General features: G+C 31.2%; 1 protein-coding gene across 1 annotated transcript; it reads right to left on the bottom strand.

Annotated features, from left to right (window-relative positions):
- Positions 1-372: 372 nt before the first annotated feature.
- On the bottom strand, positions 373-4,677 carry LOC100853757 (probable serine/threonine-protein kinase At1g54610). Its single transcript, XM_003634493.4, has 7 exons — positions 3,924-4,677; positions 3,042-3,323; positions 2,640-2,957; positions 2,130-2,351; positions 1,678-1,772; positions 1,190-1,289; positions 373-836 (listed from the first exon to the last, which is right to left on the bottom strand). The coding sequence occupies exons 1-7, from the start codon at positions 4,299-4,301 to the stop codon at positions 483-485; spliced, it is 1,749 nt and encodes a 582-aa protein (XP_003634541.1). The 5' UTR covers positions 4,302-4,677; the 3' UTR covers positions 373-482.
- Positions 4,678-20,291: the final 15,614 nt, after the last annotated feature.

The raw sequence follows: 20,291 nt of genomic DNA, 5'->3' as shown, positions 1-20,291 counted from the left end.
GTGTCAAATGTACATAAAAAATGAGATCCTTACAGAAAACCCAATTAAAGGTTGCTGGTATTTATCATCCATCCATTAACAGAATCATGTCCTAAGTAACATTCTCAGCAGTTGATCTTAGGCATTGATTTGGTTGGCTGCTGTGTTTCTCATTTTTGCATTTGTTTTGCTGTTTGCTTTCAAAACCAAAAAGTACGTCAAATATGCTAAGGAGGACAATATCTTATGTGTCAGATCCAAATGTCGCGGTGAATTGTCAGCAGGGACCTACCAACTTGCCCAAAAAAGTGGTGGTGTTGGGCTAAAAAAACAATAACAGAGGGAAAACTAATCATGCTGATATATGCAAATGAAACACATTGATACAATTCATAACAAAAATATGTAACCCTGATATATTTATTCATTTATATTATGGTCCTTGAGGAGAAAAAATATATAGAACCAAGAAAAAAAACTAAAAATACAGCAAATAAAGTGGCCTAATCTTTCAAAGGATAGGGTTTCAAATGCTTCCTTTGATCCAAATTTCGGAATTCTCTAGTGGATGCAGACCTATGAACATGATTCGATCTATACATGTTATTGTTTTCTTTGCTGCGGTTGGTTGCAAATGTTTTGGAATTCGGTAATGGAGGTAGGTTCTTAATGTTGTTTCCAGCATTAGGATAGTCTTGGGTTCTTGGGGACATCTTTTGACGAGAGGATGCAACTGGGGAGAGCAAAAAGGGTGGGCTCTCTTCTTGAAGTGTTGGCCTTGCACTGGAGGAGGCACTGCCTGTGCTATTTCTGGACTCCTGACTGTGGCTGGTCCGTTCTGTACTCTTTTCGGTTTCCTGACACAGCATGTTATACAATCAACATACCACCTTCAATGTGATCGAATTCAGCTGAATCAGCTCCACCTCAATCATTGCAATTAGCAGCATGCCAACAATCACAATTGCCTGCCTTGCTTTTCTGGTGAAGTCAGGCAGCTTCTTTTGATTTCAGAATGTGGCATGCTGCTGTTTGTGAGGGGTTGGCCATCATAACAGTTGCCCTTCCATGGACAGAAATTTATAGATGTGTGTTTGTGCCAAATCAAGGCACAAGTCATGTATGGAAATATGAAAAATGAAAAGAGAAACAGAGCAGAAATTCATTTTTACTATGTCTCTGTTCTTTCCATGAGGGATTAGGCTTATACCTCTTTGGAAGACCCAGAATCTCCTTTCGGTTTTTCAGCGGTTGGATCCTTTCTCCTATGACCTGTTTGAGAATGCTGCTTCATTTTGGACCTTCTATGCCTATATTGAAAAAGAAAAGGGATCAGATGTTTCAACCAGTTGAAAATAGAGGACCCTGAGGCCTTACATAGATTGATAATTCATAGAAAAAACAGATGTACAGATATTCAAACTTATCTGTAAGAAATAGAAGCAAATGATATATGATAAATTAGTGTCAAAAGGTGAACCAAATCTTCCAAAAGATAGTCTACTTAGTAACAGATGGAACCTAATCAATTTTGAGTTTGTCTTTGATTTTTCATGGAGACATTATTGAAATTCATCCATCTTTTATACATCTCTGTATAACCTTTCTTTCTGTATCTTTCTCAGAATCTATCTACCACATGGTATGAACTTTACTGTGCTGATAAATATTTACCCACTATCAGAATCCATGACTTACTTTCTGTGCTCTCTGGCTTGAGTTGCCTCATCATCCTCTTTGTAAATTACAGGTAGACCTGTAAGGTCACACGCCAACGGCCATGTGTGAAAGAACTGCAAGCAGAGGTGTAAGTCCTTAGCATAGATGTAAAGAATAAGCTTGTTTTTAATGTACTTTGCTCATACAAAACAAATTCAAGGTAGCTGCTAACACCGACATGTTAAAGAAAATTGCGAAACTAAGTAATACTCTGATAGTGTAGTCAAACCTTTCAATTAGTATTCCTATGCTTACGGATCTTCAGAAGTTTTAGGGTGTTTTTAAGAATATATGACTAATTGAAAAAATTAACAGGCACAATAATGAATCATTGTATACCAACTAAAAACCAATCCATGTGAGAGACTAGAAGGTTTGTAGCCAGTAAACTAATCTTGAGGCACTTGCTGGGCCTTTCAATATGTACTTACTTCATTCTGAAGAGCAGAACGTGCCGAACCACGATATGAAGGGTCTAGAGCAAGAAGAGTGCTCAAAAGACCCAAAGAAGATGTAGGAAAATCCCTGAAAGCTTCAACCAAACTAGGTTTGTACATTTGTGGTGGTCGGAAGGTTGTGGGCATTCTTAGTTTTTTCCAGTATTCCTCTGAGGGTGTGCCACATAACTTGAAAATCCTATGAATTTGCTCAACCTGAAAGCATAAAAGCATGATTAATCCGAAAGCTAGCTACCTGCCAATGGTAAGATCATCAAGCCCAATGTCATTATCCCTAGACATAATATGAACTAGAACTAGCATCACAACTTCAAATCTCAAAGAAATTTAAAAGAATTTGATGTTTTAGTTTTGGTTTCAGTCCATTTCAGAGCTCCAATCTATTCTGAAATCTGAAAACAAGTTCATTTTGGTCTTTAGGCCAGGATTCAAAGTTTTGCCCTCACTCCATTCTTCAAACCCTTGTTAAGAAAACTGTATTACCTCAGTCCTACCAGGCATAATTGGCCTCCCCAAGAACATCTCTGCCAAGAGACACCCAGCACTCCATAGATCAATGCCAACTCCATAATCTGTAGCACCTAATAATAGCTCAGGTGCTCTATACCAAAGGGTCACAACCTTGCTTGTGAGGGGATGCTTTCGGTTAGGATAAAAATGTTTCGCAAGCCCAAAATCCGCTATCTTTAGCCTCCCATCTTTATCAATCAACAGGTTGGACCCCTTTATGTCTCGGTGTAGAATCCCCCTCTCATGGCAATGCTGCAGACCAGAGAGCAGTTGATGCATATAACACTTGATCTGCACCATCAGTTGAACATAGCAAATAAGAAAATTGTCACTCCTAATTAGAAATCTCAACCAGACGACAAGGAAAGTCTCAACCTGTGGTTCGGTAAGCCTTTCAGGACAGGCAATGACTCTGGCCAAATCTGACTGCATGAAGTCAAAAACCAAATAGAGACTATATTGCATCCTTGATGTTACCAACCCTTCAAGCTTTATGACATTGGGATGATCCAGCTCTCGTAGTATCGTAATTTCTCGGGCCATAAACTTGACACTCTCAGGTTCAGTTGTTTCAAACCTGACCTTCTTCAAGGCAACAATTTTTCCAGTGTCTTTGTCCCGAGCTTTATACACATTACTGTAGGTGCCCTGGCCTATCTGTAATACCAGACACATCAAAATTCAGTTCAAATATCTACTTCTTTCCCCAGTAGAATCAGTAGACTTATGTATGCACTGTTTGGCTGCTGAGAAAATTAAGCAAAGGGAATAAACTGAAAATAAATTGAAACAATAATTAGTAAAGATCTCCACTTGCCTCAGCCTAATACAACCATCTACTTCAGTTGGGCTGAGTTTTGTACTCCTTGGTAACTAAAAGGAAAGAAACATGAGATCCAAAACTATATTTTTTATTTTTCTCCTCTTTCCCAGAAACCAAACGGAACTAGTCCTGAGAAAACAGAGTTACAGAAAGATTTCTTCTAAAAAGTAGGGTGACCCACAAAAAATGAGAGATTAGGTGAAAAGACAATTGCAAGACACAATCCCTTCCACTCTGCTTTTACAACCAGAGAACCCTTCAACATAACAAACAATTGCCAAATATTCGAATCATAACCACTTCAACAATGATGAGTTCATGAAAAAAAAAAAAAATCATTCCTGGTTAATTGCATACTCCTACACATACAAATGAAATTCATACAAAAAAAAAGAAAAAAGAAATTGAAAATAAAAAAATCAGAAGGGCCTCACCTTATCGAGTTTCTCAAAGGATTCAGCACTCCTTGGAACCAAGCCAGCCAGAGCCTTTTTAGGAATATTATCAGTGAGCCAATTAGGCCACCCATCAACTATTTCTTTCCCTTTAACGTGAGAAACCTCACTGCCGCCATCATCTCTCTTTTCCTCTTTATTAATGGATTTCTCCTCCCCACCACCATCACCACTCACAAACAAAACCTTATTACTTCCAGATTCAGGCCTTAAAACCCGACCAGAGTCCTTATCCGGGTACCTCTGACCAGTTGATCTCCGTCCGGCCGCTTTTGACACATACCCATTATCTATTTTCAACTTCTCCAAACCTCTAGGTGGTGAATTCATGGAAGATTTGGCCTGAACGCTGCCCATCAACTAATTGCCCTGTGGGTGGAGTACTGTCTATTAGAAAAGTGTGAAGCAGAAGAAGAATAAGAGAAGAAGCTATAACAGTAGGTGGTTAACATAGTGGATGAAAGACCAAGAAGGAGAGGAACTAGAGGAAGACATGTGTTGGAAGCAGAGAGAGAATGAAAAATGAAAAGGGATGGGAGAAGAAGACAATAAAGCCGTCCATGGCCGGCAATTTGGTACGGGGACGGAGGAGTATAGCGGAGGAGGATCTTTTGGGAAATTGTTCATCTTTCATCTTTCATCTTTCATCTTTCATCTTAGCTTTCTCCGCTGAAATGATTCAATCTGAGAAAAGCTATAACCTACCCTGCCCTGTGTCTCTCATATCTCGTGGGCTTTGTCAGTTGTGTTTGGTTGGATTTAGCGCGAAGCTTTTGCAAGTCCAATTGGGTTTTGAATATATGATTTTTTTTTTCTTTTTTTTTTCCCAGTCTGAAAGTGTTTTAAAAGAAAAAATTTAACAAAGGGGAAACGCTTCTTACCTTCTAACATTTTATCAAATGAGTTGTTTTCAAATATTAAAAATACTAAAAATGTTTCATAAAATATGTGTCAAACAAGTTTTTATAATGTTTTATCAAGAAATATTTGATAGGTAATTTTCTAAAAAATACTTATACATTATGTTTCGATCTCGATAAATGTTAAGGAAAGAAAAAAAATATATTAAAGTTATGTTTTGTTCTTGGAAATTTTGAAGGAATAAAATAAAGAGGAAGAATAGAAAAAAAATAAAAAGTTAAATGAAAAATAAAAAATAAATTTAAATTTAATAAATTATTTTTATATGTTTCTTCAAACTCATTTTACTTATATAAAATTTAAATTAATTTTAATTATATTATATTTTCTATAGTGAAACTAAACATGAGAAAACCATTTTTTTTCATATTTTTTTCTTGCCCTAATATTTTCTTGGAACCAAACATAGTAAAAAAAATGGTTTTCTCATATTTAGTTTTAATATGGAAAATATGAAAGAATATCAAATACAATTAAATTTGAGAGAAAATGCTAAGAAAAGAAAATAGCGAGGAAAAGTGGGAGAAAAGAAAACTTAAAGGAAAATAAAAAATTGATTTGAAATCAATAAATTATTTTTATATACAACTTCAAACTCATTTTATTTAAATTAATTTTTCGATATAAAGATTAAATAATTAAAAAATGCTTAAGTTTTTAATTTATTTTAATTATATTTGATTTTCTTTTGTATTTTTCATAATACAATCAAACATAAGAAAATCATTTTCCTTATCATTTTTTTTTCTTTCCTTAATACTACTCTAGAGGAACCAAACATAACATAGAAATTTATGGATTTTAAAATTATTTAATTTTAAAATAATGAAAGAAAAATAGTAAAATAAATTTGATGAAATATATAAAATAATTTATTGACTTTGAATCTATTTTTAATTTTCTTTCAATTTTTTCTTCTTTTTTTTTTTTCTTTTTGTTTTCGTTTCTTCACATTTTCCTTGAATTTTCCAAGAATAAAACATAATCATAAAGAAAATGTTGGAGAAATCACAAATTATATAGAATGATTATAGAATCTAATCAACTAAACAATATATATGCCAGAATCTCATATTAAATCTATATGATAATAATATCGGAAGACATACCTGAATCCATTGAAATTATGTATTTGGGTTTTGTCTTCCACACCTAAAACGAGTATTGCAACCTTGAAATCACTCACTAATGGGATGTGAATAATTAACAATTTTTTTTTATCTCCTCTCGTTCAGACTAGATACCATAACCCTATTTATACCCCTTATTATTTTTATTTTATTTATTGACCCATTATTGATAAATAAAATAAAATTGGTCTCTACACATTTCAAAGCCCATACAGTCCATATATATAGAGATGTTTTAAAGGTCTATCATTAACTTAATTGATCACATTGAATTAGGTCCAAATATAAGATAGTTGAATGTACAATTGGTTAATATGTAGGCCCATAATTACCAAAATATCCAACAATCTCCCATTTGGGCCACATATGTCATTAAACAATTGAACATTACAAAAATGAGCTCAATATTTGTTATCTTAACTGTAAGCATCTCAAAACAATCTGGTCTATCAATTATACAAATATAGAACCAAAGCAATCTTCGTTACATGTTTCGTAACTAGACCAATCAATGATCACCACATTAATACAATCAACGACAAAGGTCAAGTATGGATGTGTAGCATGGAAATTTCATGTAATGTGATCTCATATCATACCTATTTCCAACTGGTCCAACTCTATAACTCAAAAGAGTTCAACACACTTTCAAACCTTATGCAAAACTGCAATTGAAATAATATAACTTTATTTTAGAGCTTTTGATAAGCAAAACAAGAATAATACTTAAGTCTAATAAGAAAAACATGTCATTAACTAATGAACATCAATCAACAAACTCCCACTACACAAGCATATCACCAAGATGAACCACACTCATACGAGCCACATGCTCATGAAACACTTTAGGTGGTACACCTTTGGTAAACGGATCGCAATCATGAAGTTTGTACTAGTATGTTCAATAGACACTTGAAAACTCTGAACTTTCTTCTTAACAACTAGAAACTTTAAGTCAATATGCTTTGATTTTGACGAACTTCTGTTGTTCTTAGAATATAATTTTGCGACTTTATTATCACAATTTATCCTAAATGGTCTCTCAATGTCATTAACAATATGCAATCCAGTGATAAAATTTCACAATCATATTGCTTGGTTCGATGCTTCATAACAAACTATAAATTCTGCTTGCATGTTGGAAGTAGCTATGAGTGATTGTTTAACACTCTTCCATGAGACAACTCCTTCAGCCAACATAAAAACATAGCCAAAAGTGGATCTTCTGCTATCAATGTAGCCAATAAACTCGGAGTTGGAATACCCTATGATCTCTAAATGCTCATATCTCTGATATGTGAGCATACATTCTTTTGTTCTCTACAAATATCGCATGACCCGTTTTGCTGCCTTTCAATGGATCATTCATGGGTTACTTAAATATCTGCCAAGCATGCTAACTACATACGCAATATCCGGACGTGTACAAACTTGAGCATACATGAAACTCCCTATTGTTGATGCATAATGGATGTTTTCCATTTCTTTTTTCTCAATTTCGTTCTTTGGGCATTGAAGCAAATTGAATTTATCACCCTTAGAAATTGGGGTATCTCCTAGTACACAATCTTTCATGCCAAATCTACTAAGCACTTTATCAATATATGTCTTTTGTGATAAGCCAAGAATACCACGAGAATAATCTCGATAAATCTGTATGTCCAACACAAATGATGCATTACCAAGATCTTTCATTTCAAAATTATTTGAAAGAAATCTCTTAGTTTCATGCAATATGCCTATATTCTTGTTTGCTAACAGAATATCATTGACATATAACACCAGAAGAATAAATTTACTCTCACTGATCTTTTGATAAATACATTGATCAACAGTTTTTTCTTTAAAACCAAAAGAGATAATCACTTTATCAAACTTTTGATACCATTGACAAGATGCTTGCTTTAAACCATAAATGGATTTCTTTAATTTGCATACCAGATGTTTTGACTATTTGGATTCAAAATTCTCTAATTGCACCATGTATATGGTTTCTTCATTGTCACCATTGAGAAACACAGTCTTCACATCCATCTGATGTAACTCCAAATCATAATGAGCTACAAGTGCCATAATGATTCTAAAAGAGTCTTTTGTTGAAACTGGAGAGAAAGTCTCTTTATAATCAATGTTTTCCTTTTGAGTGAAACCTTTGGCGACTAAATGTGCCTTATATCTTTCGACATTGCCTTTCAAATCCTGCTTGGTTTTATAAATCTATTTACAACTAATCAGTTTTGCTCCTTCAGGCTATTCGACAAAATCCCAAACATCATTGTCTTTCATTGATTTCATCTCATCTTTCATGGCTTCTATAAATTTCTGGGAGTTTACATTTTGTTTGGCTTAACTGAAAGATATTGGATCATTTTCTAGTCCCATATCAAATTCATGTTCTTGGAGATACACAATACAATCATTTGGAATCGTCATTCTCTTCTCCCTAGTGGATCTCCTTAACGACACTTCCAATTGAGGGTGTTGTTGTTCCTCCTCATGAATTGGAGAGAGTTCTTCATTATGAGTATAGGTAACTCAGAAGTGTCTAGATTTTCTAGATTTGCATCCTGAATAATGTTAGGCATAGTTACCTGATCATTTTCAGTTGCAATTGTAGAAATAATAACATATTCCTCTTCAAAGACAAAGTTCCTAAGTCCAGTACTCCCATCATATTCAACACCTTCAATGAATTTAGCATTGTCCATCTCAAAAAAAAAATTTCTCGAGGGATCATAAAACTTAAAACCCTTTGACTTTTCTGAGTACCCAACAAACTATCAGCTTACTATTCTTGAGTCCAGTTTTCTTTCATTAGGCCTATATGGCCTTGTCTCAACTGGATTACCCCAAACATAAAGATGCCTAATACTAGGCTTCTTTCTAATCCATAGTTCATATGAGGTTTTGGCTACTGCTTTGCTTGGAACTTGATTAAGGATATATATTGTAGTTTTTATGGCTTCTCCCCAAAGTGATTCTGACAAAGAAGAATGATTTATCATACTTCTTACCATATCCTTCAAGGTCCAATTTCGTCTCTCAGATATACCATTTTGACTTGGAGTCCCTAGAATGGTGTACTGAGGAATAATGCCACATTCCTGTAAGTATCTCATAAAAGGTCTTGGACGTTGTTCACCTGATCCATGATATCTACCATAGTACTCACCACCATGATTAGATTTGACGGTTTTAATTTTCTTTCCAAGTTGATTTTCAATTTTAGCTTTATAAGATTTGAAAACTTCCAACGATTGAGACTTCTTATGAATCAAATATAGGTACCCATAACAAGAATAATCATCTATGAAAGTAACAAAATATTGTTGACCATTCCAAGAAGTCATATGGAATGGACCACAAATATCAATATGAATTAATTCCAAGACACCTAAACTCTTGTTGGCACCAATTTTTTTTACATTTGTTTGTTTTCTCTTAATGCATTCAATGCATATTTTCAAATCTAAAAAGTTAAGGGAATCAAGAATTCCTTTTTAAACAAGTCCTTGAATCCTTTGTTTAGAAATATGTCCTAATCGCTTGTGCCACAAGATGGAAGAATTCTCATAAGTTAACTTACACTTTGTACCACAATTACTTGCATGCAAGGATTCATCAATATGTGAGACATTAATATCTAATTTATATAGATTATCAACCAAAAAAACCTATACCAATCATATTTGACTATTGAAAAAGACTCATTTTTCCATTTCCAAATGAACAAGAGTGGTTAGTTTGTCCAAACAAGAAACAAATGCCAAATTTCGTCTAAATGATGATACATAAAAGTCTCATCTAAATCCAAATAACAACCAGATTCTAATTGTAATCTAAATAAACCAATTGTCTCAATAGGAGCTTTGTTGTCATTTCCCATATAAATGAATCTTTCAGCATCAATTGGCACTCAACTTCTTAGATAACTTTGCATTGTCACACTTATGTGAGTAGTTACATTTGTATCTATCCACCAAGTGTGATTTGGTATTAAAGCCAAGTTAACTTCAGAACAAACAAAGTTGAGAAGTTTACCCTTTTTGACGAGCCATTTTGCATAATTAGGACAATCCTTTTTCACAAGTCCACATTTCTTGCAAAAGAAACAAGTGATGACCTTATCATCTTTCTGTTGCACCTTAGGCTATGAGGCCCCACTATCTGTAGCTCATTTTCCTTTACTGTTATTGTTCATTTTCCTTTTCCTGTTGGTAGCATTGTCATGAGATGTAGTATCTAAGTGAGCACTTTTTATCTTTTATTGTTTCAATCTCTCTTCCTCTTGCACACATTGAGCACTAAGTTCATTAAGAGTCCATTTTTCCTTTTGAGTATTATACTTATCTTAAAAGGACTAAATTGTGGAGGGAGAGAGATCAAGACCAGGTGTACAAGGATGTCATTAGACAACTCCAACTTTAGTGCCCTCAATTGAGTAATAAGATTAGACGTTTCCATAATGTACTCCCTTATGTTCCATTTGCCTTTGTACCACATTGAAACAAACTTAGACAAAATGATGTTTGTTTCGACCTTTTCAGATCCAACAAATTGGTCTACTATTTGGCTTAGGAAACTCTTAGCATTTTCCTCCTAAGGCATTGCACCCCTAATGGTATCTATAATAGAGTGTTTCATGATCATAAGACTCATGCGATTAGAACGCTCCCATTTTTCAAAGTTAGCCCTTTGTTCCACAGTATTGTCATTAGTAAGGGTAGGAAGTCATTCATTTTGGATCGCATAGTCTAGATCCATACACCTAAGTAAAATAGTAATATGTTCTTTCCATTTTCCAAAGTTAGTGTCATTAAGCATGAGAATGTTGCTTATGTTAACAAATATAACGGAAGCATTAATTGTATGCAAAATAAAATAATAAGCTCACAATAAACAATAATGTCATTTACTTTAAGCATATAAGAATTAACTACATGCATACATATAATATAAAAGCAATAAGATGAGCTCTTATAATATACCTAACACAACATTGAAATTTAGTCTTTGGACAAAAATAACAATTTGTAAATGGTACTATTATAAATAAATAAATAAAAGTAGTTAATAAATATTGATAACAAATCGTGCCAACAATATACCTATCTTTGGATCGACTTATTGCATGCATCGACATCACCAAAATATCATATATTTACTACCACAAATGTCTAAAATCTAGCTAAGAATAACCTTTCTTTGGGCCAATTATTTTATGCATAGATTTAGATATTGCTCAAAATTCCAAAATAAAATCTACATACTTCAAGATAAATAAATTTACATAATAGAGGTCATTTCGGTGACATATAATTTCAATTTAATTTATATTGAAATATTGGATTTTAAATATGCAAATTTTTTTTTTTTGTCAACGGTCCACACTATATTAAAATAGAAAACAATAACGTTTTTATAAAGTGTCATTATTTAATGTTTTATTAGATATACAATGGCGCTTGTTTGGAAACATCATTTTTTAGTATATTTTTAATTTTATGATGCATATTAGAAGTGACGTTATTTGTTGTAGTATATTTTACTTTACATTATCATTCAATGGTGCTTATGGTAAACGTCCTAGTATTATTATTTTACCTTAGTGTTTTAGAGAAATGTCAAGGAATTATAACTATATATTTATATATCTCATAGAATTATTTTGCTCCAAAATTATTGAAAATGAACAACCTTTCAAAACCCTCGACAATGGTTGACCTAGAAACCCTTCCCACCACTAAGATCTACAACAGGCAACAATAAATTGGAAACACCATTGCCTTTTATCGTTTGGCTTCCCCACCACTTCATCGAAACCGTAACTATCCTTTTCATCTTGCTAATGAGGCCTTTACTACTGTCTAACTAATTGAGGAGGAGGCATTTACTACTATCGACAGATCCATCTATGCTAATGAAACTGGTATTGATATTGTCCAAAGGTTTTTTAGGAAGATTGGTAAGAAAATGTTTAAGGTCATGAAAACTAGATCTGTTTCTTGTTTTATGGAAAATGATAGACCTCAGAGTCTTGTTGTGGTCGTAAAAAAATTTCAATGCTCTGATTTTTCTTATGCCATTAGTGATTTTCCTAGTCTTCCAAACGCCTCTAAATATTTTCACTATTTTAATGTTTGTATAAAAACTCATTGGTTTTGGTCATTTATTTCATTTCTTGTTATAGACTCCCATTTCCATACCCTTTTAAAGAATCCTTTACAAGACTGGTGAAATCCATGTTTGACCACCATTAGCTAAATCTTTGACTGGTAAATCTCTTTCTCTCTCAAAAGATTTTCGATTTTATAGTTTAGGGTTTTTTTTTGGGTGTTTATGATTTTTTTTATGGGGTGTTTGTTAAGGATAAATATTTAATCTCTCTCAAATGTTTGTGTTTGTGTTGTTTTTAGAAACCCATTCCTTCATGTTGTTTGGCATCTGACTGCAATTTTTGGCATTAACACCTAATGTAAGCTCTAACCTATATCTATTCATATTCAGATTTTGTATTATAGTTTTTTTTTTTTTTTTTTTTTTTGTAAATTTTGGGTTTTAATGTACTTGGAATGAAATGATGCATGTTGCTCTGTTTTTTGGGAAGTAGTGGTTGGAACTCTGTTTTTGGAAAGTGGCGGCTAGATTCTCTTATACATGCAGAATTGTTGTTAATTTATGGGAAATGAATTTTATGCAATGGGTTTTGCAACTATTTTGTTTTGGGAGGCATATATCAAACCACTTTTTCATGACTCTTGTGGTGAATTTGTGATGTTGGAGATTATTGATATCATGTTATAGGCTCAATGAATTTGATTGTCAAACTATGGAAATTGGATTGTTGATTTTCCAAACTGCCAACATACTATTTGCAGATGTTTCGGTGCAAGTAATGATTTAATTTTCCTAAAGAAAATGAGTAAAACTTGATAGAAGAAATAAAAAGTAAATAGTTAATTGGTTGTAATTATGATTATAAGTGAAACAATAATTGTTCAATTTGAAAACTACAAGCAATATCACAAAGATTTGTCATTTTTTTTTTATTATTATCAAAGTTTTGATGTAGTGGTTAATTGATTACCCACAATTCCTGTAAGTTCAATTCTTTGTTAAGGTTAACTCATATTCAAGCATTACTACTCTTATGGTCATACAACATATAGATGGTAACATGAAATTAAGTTTTACCCATTAAAACAAGGTCACTTTATGAATTAGAATCATTAAGGTTTTGGTTGAATTTGAACTTTCAAGTAACAATAATGGAGATACACCATGCTTGAATCTCAAAGTAGCTTATCTAATTGCATAGATCAAAATATTTTACCAGCTTTTTGTTCTAGTTCTTGGAAAGTTTAAGAAATAATTGTGTAGAATAACAACCTAGGTCCTAGTGCTTATTGAAGATGCTTTTGACTTGTGGGTTGCAATTTAAAAATCATGATTCTGTGTGGTGAGGATGAGTTGAAAATATGTATGCATTATAAATGCTTCCACCATGTGGAAGCTAGTGGGCTTTATTTTCTCATTTTCTATTGTACCTTTCTTTATGGGTTGGTTTTGGCATGAAAAGAGAAAAAAAAAATTGGTTATGAACTTAGAATATTTTAATTTAAATAAATATGTAGAATTGGTAGTTTTCTTGATGAGAGGTTTGCTATAGTAAGATGTATTCCAACTAAGTTGTTTAGAACTCTATAAATTAAAAATAAAATATTCATTTCTATATGTTTATTATTTCATCCTTTATGTGGGCCCAAGTGAATAGGAACTTAGGGAAATCCCATCCCATTTGTCCTTTTACCTAGATTATCTAAATTTTTTTGTTCAATTATAGTATAAATGAAAGTAAAATTCTTGAGTACTGTACTTTCTTATGAATGATCAAATCCTTGTAAAGGAAAACCTTAGAATTTTAAAATAAAAATAATTAAATAAGATTATGTTTGATTGTAATTTTATTTTCTTTTATTTTTTATTTTATTACTTTTCAAATTAAATATACAAAATTTTCTTTTTTATAAAATCATGTCTAATACCTATAGTAACTTTTATTATACTCTTTGCAAAAAACAAATTTGAGAATGATTTTCAAAAAACAAATAAACAACAAAATAAAAATTGGTTTTAAGTGTTGAATACATTATAAGGAAGAAAAAAAATTAATAGCAAAGAAAATTCATGGTTTTTATTTTTATTTTTTTGGATGGAAAATCTCATTGCAATTATTTCCTCATGGTCATCCCTTTGTAGAAGATAATATTTTAATTAGGGTAATATATGTGCTTTGAATTTGATTTTGTTCCTTAATTTTTAAAATTATATGCAAGAAGCAAGTAGCGTTTTGCTCCAAGGATATTTTATTTGATCAAATATAAATTCTAAGCAAGCAAATAATTAAGGATGACTTTATTTTAGAAATAGATAGCAATCATCTATATCTATATATATATATTTGCCCATTATTACCTTAGTAAGAGTTTCAACAATTATTTACTATTAATTATACTAACTATGCTATTAATTATGTTTGTTGTACTGTTAAGATAAGTTGGAATTCAAAAAACAAATAAAAATCTTTAGTAACCCAAATTATCAACTTCAATTCATTGAAAGTCTTACCAAGAAAAGGGAATTCTGGTAAAACAAAAGTCCATTTGACCCCTTCATTTGCTACTACTACATCAATTTTAGTGCAATTGTAATCACAAAATATTAAAATAAGAAATATTTTTTTAATAACCACACATCATAAATATTAAATGAATTATTTACTAATAGATTTATTTTATTTATTTATTTATTATTTGTTTTGCATATTCATCTTTTAAGGGACAATGACCTACATTGGACTACGAGAAGTGTGTGATGCAAGACTTGAGACAAAGATAGACTGAGGAAGGTACACTATTTTTCCTTATACAAGCCAACATATTTTAATTATAATGTCATTTTTACTTTGGGTGGTTAGAAGAATATAATGGAGGCATTATTTTAAATTTTGTTTAAATTTTATTGAGGACCTGAATTCTACAAGTTATTCCCCAGCTTAGTTTGATACCAAGCCCTAAAATTTGACCCAAGGCTATGACATAGTTTGGTGTGACTTGATTTGGAAATCACGGGCCATACATATACTTTCTGTGCACCTAACAAGCTACTTAGGTGTATTGGCACGTACGAGGGTGCCAATTAGATATAACACATGGCAAGATGTCCTTGAATAATTGAAGGACAAGTTGTGGGACTCTATTGAGGTAACTTAATTTTATTTTATTTTTTAACATAAATGAGTTTTCTACAATCTCTATATTTCTTTAAAATTTGAAGGTACTAATGACTTTGTAATTTGTAGATTGCTTTTACATTAGACAAGAAAAGTAGAAGGAATTGTATGCTTACATTGGGAAAATGTTTCTGATTTTTTAAGAACATGTTGACTGTGAAACATATTCTTCCTTTCAAAGATGAGCTAGAGTTTCTTAAGAAACCACCAGCTGAATATCATTTTATCGATGATGAAGATTGGAATATTTTTGTGAAAAAGAGGTTGTCTAAAAAATTTCAGGTACAAATACAATTAACATTAAACATACTACATGCATCCACATATATATACTAATCATCCATTTTAATTTGTAGGAATATAGGGAAGTACAAAAACAGATAAGGAAGAAACATGTATATAATCATCATCTAAGTAGAAAAAAGTTTGTTGGACTTGAAAAAGAGATGGTAAGTTTTTGTTAGTTCTTATTGTGGTTTAATTTTATACAATTGTATAAGTAATGAAAGAATAGTTTATATGGGTTTCTTAATTGTTTATTTTTTGACAAAAAAATAAAAATAAAAAAACAAGTGTCATCTAATAACTATCTTTAATTTTCCATTTCTATTATATGATTGAAGTTGGCTCCACAGAAAGCATTGATAGGAGTTTACTTTGAAAGAGAGCAATGTAAAAAAAAAAAATGGCAGCTATGATGATGTGGTCATACCAATAGTGGAAAATATAGTAAGTAGACATTTTGTACCCAAAAATCACATCTTTAAACAACTTATTTGGTTTTACCTATTTTAAAGTCAACTTCATAACTTCATCTTGTTTTAGGATGAATTGGTGAAAGAGTTTCAAGAGAGTGGCATAAGCTATAGTGGGAGCAATGACATACTTGCTCAAGCACTAGGTACTCCCAAGTATACTGGTCGTGTTCGGGCTAAAAGGAAGCACTACACGCCTCAACAATATTTCAATAGTATGTCAAAATGTGTCAAGTTAAGTTTGAGGCTGATGTGTTAGCGAAACTATCTTAGATAGGAGTTACTACACCATAATCCGATGTGAGTAGTTCCAACATGAAATCAAAACTGTTGCTCCTACCAAAAGTAGTGGAGAAACCAATTCGTACAGTTGAGGAGGATACCTTACCCGTGAAAATAGAACCACACATGAAAGTGTGTTATTTTCAATTTACATTTCCTAGTTCAATGACGTAATTGTAACAAATTCCTAAATAATTTCTTCCAATTGTTTATATTTTTGTTAGATTGATACTTGCATTTTTGGTAGACTGGTCAAATGGGTTGGTTAAAGGTCCAACTGGGTCGATCAAACGGGTCAATCAAATATCCAACTAGGTAGGTCAAACGGGTAAGTCAAAAGTCCAACTAGATCGATCAAATGGGTCAGTCAAAGGTCTAACCCTACCCATTACTTGACCCAACTAAAATGAACTTGGGTCCAACAATCCAAATGGCCCAATATAATGACTTAGGCCCAATGTCCAAATGACCTTATTAAAAGACTCAGGCCCAATGTCCAAATGATCCTATCAAAAGACTTAGGTCCAATGTCCGAATGACCTTATAGATTAAAAGACTTAAGCCTAATGTTCAAGTAACCTTATTAAATGACGAAAAAAAAGAAGTCATTATCACCCAACCACTTCATCTTTATCCCCAAAAGTCTATATATATAAATAAATAAATAAAAACACTTATATTTTATCTCGAAAAATATACAACTTACAACCAAACACACACAAAAAAAGGTGCATGAATAAATGAAAATCACATTAAAAATAATAATAATAACAACTTAATCCAAACAACTTTAATTAAAACCTAATAGATTTAACAAGAGTGTCTCTGATACCACTTGTTGGAGAAATCACAAATCATATAGAATGATTATAGAATCTAATCAACTAAACAATATATATGCCAAAATTTCATGTTAAATCTATGGGATAATAATATCGAAAAACATACCCGAATCCATTGAAATTATGTACTTCGGTTTTGTCTTTCATGCCTAAAACGAGTATTGCAACCTTGAAATCACTCACTAATGGGATGTGAATAATTAGCAATTTTTCTATCTCCTCTCGTTTAAACTAGGAACCATAACCCATTTATACCCCTTATTATTATTATTTTTTTATTGGCTCATCATTAACTTAATTGATCACATTTAATTAGGTCTAAATATAAGATAACTTAATGTACAATGTGTTAAAATGTAAGCCCATAATTACCAAAATATCCAACAAAAAATTCTTCGACTATAAAAACTTCAAGTAGAAACATGGCAAATGCACTTTAAAAATGCATCCATCCCTTTATTTTTATTTTTATTTTTTGTTTTTTTGTTTTTTTCTTTCTTTATATAAAAATTGTTAAATTACATAGCATATATGTGAAAGGTTGTTTTTCTCCTTCTACATAGAAGTTAAATTAGAGAGGAATATGCTTTGATTTGATTCCTCCCATTGCTGCCATGAACAACTTTTTCAAATGATGTAATCTCTTTATACCATGTGTCATATCAATATCATGTTTTTTAGTTGATTCTATTTGGTTAAAAGATCTAATGGGTTGTTTGTTTTTTAAGTTTTAGATAATGGATTGTTTGGTTCTTTAAGTCTTAGAATAAATTGCTTCATAATTTAAGATTGAACAATTATTATTTTTTATTAAGATAAAATTATCTTAAAAATTATAAGTTAAAAAACCACATAATTTTAAAAATGACTTAGGCTATATTTTGACACAAACATGAAAACATGTTAGGTTATCAATTGTTTCCAAAGCATATTTTTAAAAACTATTATGAAAATATGGTATTTTTTGAAAATGTATTTTAATTATTTTCAGTTGTTTTCATATATTTTTTAAGACTATTTTAAAAAATATTTATATAAATATAGAAAATAATAAAAATAAGCCAATATATATATATATATATATATATATATATATATATATATATATATAAATTATTTTTAATAATTTTTTAAAAACATAGAAAAAATATGCTAAGTGAAAAGCGATTTTTATTCTGAAAAACATTTTAGAACTATTTTCAAAGTTTTGAGAACTATTTTTAAAAACCATTTTCAAAAGTCAATAAGTTTTTTAAAAAATTTAAGTAAAATGAAAAATAATAATTTAATACTTAAAATTATTAAGAACTATTTAGATTTAAGTTAAATTAAAATCTATTTTGATTAAAAACAAAAACAAAAACAAAAATACACCACCTAAGTTAATTTAATATTAAAGATAAAAGTAAAAACAAATTTACTTTTTCTATTAAAAAACTATCTCACAAAAAAAATGTCTTAGAAAAAAAATGATATATTATGTACTTGTTTGTATGCACCTCATGTTTTGGTTTTTTAAAATAAAAAATAGTAATAAATTTTATATAAAAAGTATAACCTCTAACACAAAAACTATAGATTTGTTTTATGTCTTTAAAAATCATTTTCAAAAGTTTTAAAATTTGACTTAGTTGATACTTTTTTTTCTTTAAATAGTTTTTAAAACCTTTACTTTTTCAATGTAAACCTCTAAGGAATATATCTTATATAAAAATTATTATTAATTTTTAATTTTCAAAACCCAAAAAATATATATATTTAAACATGAAAGGTGAATCTCAATAATGGACTACACCTAGAGGGGGAGGGGGGGCTGGGAATAGGTGTTGTTGAAGTATTATAAAAATATAAAATAAATAAATCCCAACAAAGATGACTTAACCTTAGAATTACTCAATGTCAACAAAGTCTATTATCAACAACTTTTCAACAAAGCATAAAATCCACTAGTAAGTATGTATGCACCAACACTTTTTCAACAATTTATAAATGCAATTCACATGCAAATGTTTTAACATTCCTCAAAATTAATTCAAAAGAATAATTATCTCCTTAACTCATTTCAATTTACTACGAGATATCATTAACCAAAATGAACAAAAAAATTATTAAAGATATTTCATGGATAATCACACTTCTTTTAGCTCATATATCTTTCATTCATCACATATGCCGAAGTAACCAATTATATCAAAAACTGAAAATAAATCAAAGAGTAGAGAATGAGAGAAATAGACAATGACACCAAATTTTAACGTGGAAAACCTCCGAAGAGATAAAAAACCACAGGCCTACAACCAATCGAAAACATCCACTATGAAAAAAAAAAAAAAAACTAAATACAAGGTTTTACCTAGCTCAAGCCTACCAATCCTTGTCGAACAACTTGACTAGTACTTTCCACTTTCAGGTTCTCATCTTTTTCTGAAACACACTTGGAGTCCACACCAAACTCGATCTCGACCTCTTCTTCAATCCACACAAGAAGAAATTGAGTTTTTACCCAAACCCAAATAGATTAGAAATTGAGATATGAATGAATAAAGAATCAACCCATTTTTTTCTTAAGAAAATCCATGTAAAACAGTTTGGAAAACAATAGGAAAGTTGGATTTTCTTGGCAACCAAACACCCTAGAATAGGAGAAGATAAGAATATCAAAAGGGATGGTTGTGGTTGTGTCTCTCTCTTTCTACAACATAGGAAGCAAATTTTAGGTTCTTTAAATGAAAGAAGGCCTTGATCCAATTGATGAGATTTCATCAAAAAAGTGTAAGTTGGATCAATCTGCCCCTGTACATGGATCGATCTAGAAACAGGGGAACAAAAGCCTTTTAGAAAAAAATATTTCTCCAAGCTTTCTTAACTCTTTTAAAGATAAAAAACAGGATTGATTCACTTCATTCAACACACACTCAGCTACACACCTCGACCTCTTAGCAAAGTCTTAATCTTCAAGGTCAAGTAGTCCAAAAAGAATTGGAAAACCAAGTTAGGAGACACTTAGGAATTTTGTTCGGAATTTCCAACCTAGCTAAACACTCACAAAATAGACATTGAAAAACAGAATTTCTCATCTACATAGCTAAAAAATAGGCCAATATTCTCCTTCTCATGCATAATCA

The sequence above is a fragment of the Vitis vinifera genome, chromosome 18, assembly GCF_030704535.1.
Source record: "Vitis vinifera cultivar Pinot Noir 40024 chromosome 18, ASM3070453v1".
Taxonomy (NCBI): domain Eukaryota; kingdom Viridiplantae; phylum Streptophyta; class Magnoliopsida; order Vitales; family Vitaceae; genus Vitis; species Vitis vinifera.
The sequence above is the reverse complement of the archived record's forward strand: the minus strand, read 5'-3'. Positions and strand labels throughout refer to the sequence as shown.